General features: G+C 42.1%; 1 protein-coding gene across 1 annotated transcript in view; it reads left to right on the top strand.

Annotated features, from left to right (window-relative positions):
• Window positions 1-202: 202 nt before the first annotated feature.
• The window catches only part of GRIN3A (glutamate ionotropic receptor NMDA type subunit 3A), a gene marked incomplete at both ends in the record, with an annotated part of 137,307 nt that continues 131,350 nt past the window's right edge, over window positions 203-6,159 (top strand). The window contains one exon of the mRNA XM_079707078.1: window positions 203-901. Within this exon, the coding sequence (XP_079563204.1) occupies window positions 203-901 (699 nt within the window). The remainder of the gene's footprint in view (window positions 902-6,159) is intronic.

The following is a 6,159-nucleotide window of genomic DNA, read 5'->3' as shown; positions in this document are numbered from 1 at the left end:
GACTTGGGAGCAGGTCCCGAGACTGCCTAGGGCGTGCTAGGCTCCAACTTGGATGGCCCGGAGTCCGCTTCAGCTCCTGGGACAGCTTCGCAGCGCGGAGTGAGCTGCCAGCGGAACCTGGGGGCGGAGACCTTAGGCGGAGGCTGCCCGGGAGAGAGCCGGGGTCAGGAGGGGGCGCGCTTTCTCCCTGCGGGTCTCAGTAATGAGGAGACTGAGTTTGTGGTGGCTGCTGAGCAGGGTCTGTCTGCTGCTGCCGCCGCCCTGCGCACTGGTGCTGGCCGGGGTGCCCGGCTCCTCCTCGCACCCGCAACCCTGCCAGATCCTCAAGCGCATCGGACACGCGGTGAGGGTGGGCGCGGTGCACTTGCAGCCCTGGACCACGGCCCCCCGCACGGCCAGCCGCGCCCCAGACGGCAGCCGGACAGGCGCCCAGCGAGATGAACCTGAGCCAGGGACTTGGCGGCCCCCGGCGCCCTCGCCGGGCGCACGCTGGTTGGGGAGCGCCCTGTATGGCCGGGGGCCGCCGGGCGCACGGAAGCCCGGGGAGGGCGACCGGGCCGAGACCCTGTGGCCTCGGGATGCCCTCCTCTTCGCCGTGGACAACCTGAACCGAGTGGAAGGGCTGCTGCCCTACAACCTGTCTTTGGAAGTAGTGATGGCCATCGAGGCAGGCCTGGGCGATCTGCCGCTCTTGCCCTTCTCCTCCCCTAGCTCGCCGTGGAGCAGTGACCCTTTCTCCTTTCTGCAGAGCGTGTGTCACACCGTGGTGGTGCAAGGGGTATCGGCGCTGCTCGCCTTCCCCCAGGGCCTGGGCGAGATGATGGAGCTCGACTTGGTCAGCTCCGTCCTGCACATTCCAGTTATCAGCATCGTGCGCCACGAGTTTCCGCGGGAGAGTCAGGTGAGAGGAGTCTGGCGCGTGGAGTGGAGATGGGCACCGCTGGGGGCCGGGATGGTAGCGGGGGCGGAGGGAGGGCGGAGGAAGAGAACGCGGATGAAGACCTGAGGGTCGTGGGGCTTTGCAACTTTGATATTGTTTAAGGATCGGATCATATCCGTAGGTTATAGGCAGAAGGATCTCAGTAGAAGTAAAATAAAACATTTTAAAGCGCAGATGGAAATAAAATGAGAGGTAGAGTAGCAGATGGAAGTAAGGAAGTGGGAGAATATGCGAAAAAATCTTCACGTTTTGACCAGTTGGGAGATACCTAGTGGATACCCTATGGAAGTATTGAATAGAAGTCGAAGTTCAGGAGCGTGGAGAGCAGTCGAGGTTCTAACGACTAGCGCGGGGAATGGGCACAGAAGATCCCAGACTTCCAGTCTTTCACTCCCCTGAGGAACTCTAAAAGCACCTGTCGGAAAGAGCACCTGCCCCTTCTGACTTCTTTAGACGATGTCCCTGAGCTTTAAGGCGACGGTGTAAAGAAGAAAACACCTCCCTCTGAATTCCTTTGAATAAACAGGAAATCTGCAATTAGTACAGAAGCAATAGGTAGAGTGGTTAATTAGTCTTGGGTATTGAAAGGCATTAGAAGTATTATCTGATACCATAAAAATAGATGGGAGGACTCATTTGGGATTGTTTCTTTGTCCCTACTCTCTCTCTATGTGATGTGGGTTCAAAGACTGGCTATATTTAGTTGTGTTCAGCCCATTTCTGCTCCAATTATCTAGAAGTAAAGAAGACTATAATGATTTAGTTTCCTATGGGTTAAAAATATATATATATATATATATATAGTTTCAATAAAGGAAGCTATTTGAGAACTTAACTGTTGACAATAAGATAAATATTTACGGAGAAGGTGGGGTCCTTTTAGCAAAGGGAGTTTTCTGCATTTTGTGCATTAGTTTTTAATAAAATATCAAGCATTATTGAGTCTTGCACAAAGTATTTATGAAACAAATAGGTAGTTGGTGTTGGTCCCATTTTAAAAACTGAGAAACTGAGGAAAGTTCTGGGGCTTGATCAACATTGGTTGGTGTACTAATAATAGAGTCCAGACTCGGGAAAATTTCTAACTCTATATCATTTTCATTCTATCACTGTAGCTGGAAAAAAAATATTTCTAATCTCTCTTCCACTTTCGATATATATACAGAGATAAAAAAATAAAATGAGTAAGAGCAAATATATGTGAAAAGTTTGATCAAATCTACGTGTAAAATATAAAGAGAGTACTAAAGGTTTCTTTTCCTAGAAAAATGAATCTTGCATTTTTAATTTTAGGAAGGGCAGCCTCAGGCTACTTTCAGCAGTTGCCCAGCAGATTTATATTTAATGCTGAACTGTAGAGATTTGATCTGCAGAGTGCAGGCTAATTAACTTTTATCTGAAATATTTCCGTCACCTGAATCTGAATGGCTGTAGGCAGCAGATGGGAAGGCATGGAAAACACAGGTGCACAATGCTGCCAATGCCCAGAGTGTTATAAACATGAAATTGCATCCATAAGGTGTATCATTATTAATAGATATGCAGAATAAGATCTAACAAATGCAAGAGTCAGCATCACTTGCTTCTCATCATTGCTTCTTTATTACCTAATACTTCATACATGCCAATAGTGTTCACATTCTCCAGACTCCTTTCCATTTGTAGATTGTTTGGCAAGAGTCTTAAAGAGCAAGAATTTTCCCCAAAAGTAGTGTTCCTTAGTTAGCAGTGAAATTGTCTGTGCTCCATGATGAATTTTTGTAGTATACAGCACACTACAACTTGGAGACCAGAGAAACTGTGAAGAAGCATCTAGAATAAGTAAATTTCAAAGCTTTAGGACCACTGAAGGATGAAGAGTCCTCCAGGGACAACTCTTGCAACCCTTGTATTTTAAATCACTGTTGTCATTGTTACTTTCATGGCACACATCTTGAAAGGGAGGGATTATTTTATTAACTCAGATCTAGTTTGGCCAACTGAGGACATTTTCTTTCATTTATCTTTGTATTTTAAACTCAAACATATCTAACCTGTCTTACTTTTAGTATATAATTTAAATGTCATTCTATAATGTCCTATATTTAAAATGTCCAGCTCAATGTCAAGTCACTGTAACATGTAACTTTAGGATATGACCACCATCTGCTTTCAGCAAAAATAATAACTGATCTTCCCCGGCTTCTGAAAAGTGGACCTTTCTCTAATACAATGATGTGATTTTTTTTTTAAACTTTCTAAATATAAAAGAATGATGAAGTCATTTTACACATTAAATCAAATTGACTTAATTTAGCCATTGTCCTTATTAGAATCTATGCCCAGTGACCTAATTTGTTGACTGTGCCAGTGCATGATTAAAGGATTCTAGAAGAGAGTGGACTTGTCCACACAATCAGACAAATCAAAATTGCTTTTAGAGCAGGAGCAGCAACAATGTTTTCTCCCACTTTCTTTTGGGCTACTGATTTCTTTCATATGAAACCTTTAATTAGTAAATAATGGTTTTGGTAGCATCCTGCCACAACTCCTGAATGGAAAGAGATACCACTGATATGATCAAACCCCTGAGAGTAGCATCGTCGTTTTATTTCAGTATACTATTTATTCGAAACATAAACACATAGGTTCATCAGCTTGGAAGGAACCAACTTCCTTCAATCAGGGAAATCCATTAAAATAAGATAGTTAGTTACCCACTTTTGGAAACAGTATGTGTATTATCACTACATAATAAAAGCTTAATACAACATTACATATAGGATAGAGTCAAAGCATGCTTCTACCCCAAAAATTCTGACTTTATCACACCCAAACCTCCACTTGAGGCCAACTAAATTCTGTTCCCATGACCTTCAAATAATGATTCTGCACATGGATGCAGTTAACATTTACATTTAAGTAACATTCAGCTCCTCCAGTTCTTTCTTTCTCTTCACTCCCCCCACTACTTTTTCTTCTGAGAGTTTGTATTGTTTCTCCAAAGTTAATGCCTCAAATTTACCTACTGAGGTAGTGACAGATACACATTTCTTTCTAAAATGTGTATCTCATGTTAATTCCATATTGGTTTCATTAGGCAGAGTTAATGGAGTAATATAATTGGCTTAGGTTCAAACCCATGCAATTAAAAGGTGACCACACTACTATCTTCCTCTCTTGTTGAATGTACCATGTGCCTGTCTCGAGAGCCATATATGCTAACTAATTAGCATATGTTTATTCCCATGGAAATATAAGTGTTTTGGATGGTCCATTTTTATAATACAGGGCAAAGTACTGAATTCTGTTTATTAGAATTTCGCTAGCATGGTGCCACTTTTGTATGGTACAAGGGACAAAGCAATGATATCACAATATAACTTACGTGCCTCATGAGGGGACAAGTAAAGGACATTTATTTTTAAAACATCTGCTCTCAACTGTGATGGTTTTCCTTGACTTTCTCTATTCAAGGCACTGTTCTCTCTCCTCTGGGGGAAATGTATTCTGCAATTCATGATGAATGGCTGATAGTAGCACCTAATTGTTGCTGACTTGAAGATAAATGATTTCAAATTAAATGTCAAGTGATGCAAAACTTTTCTTAGCAGTGATCTTTTACAGGTTCCTCTTGAAAAACAGAGACCTGGGATTAATTTGGAAGTTTTTATTTCTATTCTGGGAATTTTGTTTACAACGCTTACTTATTTTTCTAGATAAATAGAGCAGAAGAGACTAGCACACACCATTCATTGGGCAATTAATCTGTCTCACCCCTTTTCTTTGCGCCTGCCATAGAATAGTCATAGAGAATCTTGGGTCTTGATCTCCTTGGCTATTACATCTTGGAGTTAACTTATGATTGAATCAACTGAAAACCAATTTTGGTGTCTAATTCCTTAATGTTTTATCTTCTGGTGTGGCAGAAATCACCTTGGATTTTGTGCCACTAGATTTTATTTCATGAATACCTCCAGTCAAATTCCAGTCATGTTGGTTAAACGAGCATGACATAATGGAAGGTATATTAAATAGTACTCAAAAAAAGACTCAGTGTACCTCTGCCTCTTACTGGCCATGGAATCTTAGTGACTCTATCTGTGAGCATCTAAGCTTGTCAATCAAAAGAAGGTTACTTTACCAATCTGACAGAGTTGTTGTGTGAATCAAATAAGAAAGTGAAGTACTTTGGAAAAATTTATAGTGTTAGCTAAATAACCAGTAGAGAGGTGTTGGTTTTGATCTGATACGAATCATTCTAGTCCTAATTCACCACTAATTCTCCATTAGTTGCTACTAATCAAAATAGAATGTGATTCACAGTGTAACATGTCTTCATCTTCCACCTTACTCTCTACCCACTCCCTCATTTTATTTTTCTTAAAAAAAAAAGTAAGTGGGTTTAGCACCCACCCCTGAAAAGAACTATGTTCCTAACTAGCTTGCACCCTTGCCTAGGATTAGAAGACATGCCATAGGTACTGTTTCTATACCAATGGCAAATCTTTATAAATGCACATCATCAATGCAGTTTCTAGAGCCTTAGGTACTTCCATAGAAGCTTCAATAAGATGCCCAAGGTTTTTCAGAAATGTTGGTCTCTCTCATTTCTCCTATAGGAGAAATTGTAGTAAATTCCTCATGAGACTACGGACACACAGTCTAACCTCTCTACCCCAACTCTGCCTACCACACCACTAAGCCCACTGTTCGGCTCATCTGACATTATTTTCTTGGCAAGTCTTTCTTAATGAAGAAGGCAGTGTGTTGGTTCATATTTGGTTCATACTGGCACAAGCTCCTTATCTCATCTTGGATAGACAACAGTTTGCAAACCAGCTACTTTGAGTATCATTGCCCTAGGCAAATATGTGGAGCTCTCATAGCAAGGTATTGTACACTTTAGTGGCACCACTAAATGCAGAGATGAGAATCTCATTGTCTTTTCTCCTGCCTACTCTAGCTACTGCCATTCACATACACAAAAGAGTAGAGAAAGAGTACAGCACTAGAAATGGGATGCAGAATCTCTAAAACTAGGCAAGAAGGAAGAAAGAACATCTCAGCATCTGCCACATTGCTTTCTGAGTAAATGCATGAATAACAAACTAATGGCAATCTTTAAGCCACTCATTCTTTCTCAGATCTTTCCTGTATGGGATGGTGGGAGAAGAGAGCAATGGGGAAAAGGTAAACAAGGAGTAAGCCAGCCACCTTCCCTCAACCTAACACCTCAG

This window comes from Hyperoodon ampullatus, assembly GCF_949752795.1.
Source record: "Hyperoodon ampullatus genome assembly, chromosome: 6".
Taxonomy (NCBI): Eukaryota; Metazoa; Chordata; class Mammalia; order Artiodactyla; family Ziphiidae; genus Hyperoodon; species Hyperoodon ampullatus.
This window is presented reverse-complemented; position numbering and strand designations above follow the sequence as displayed.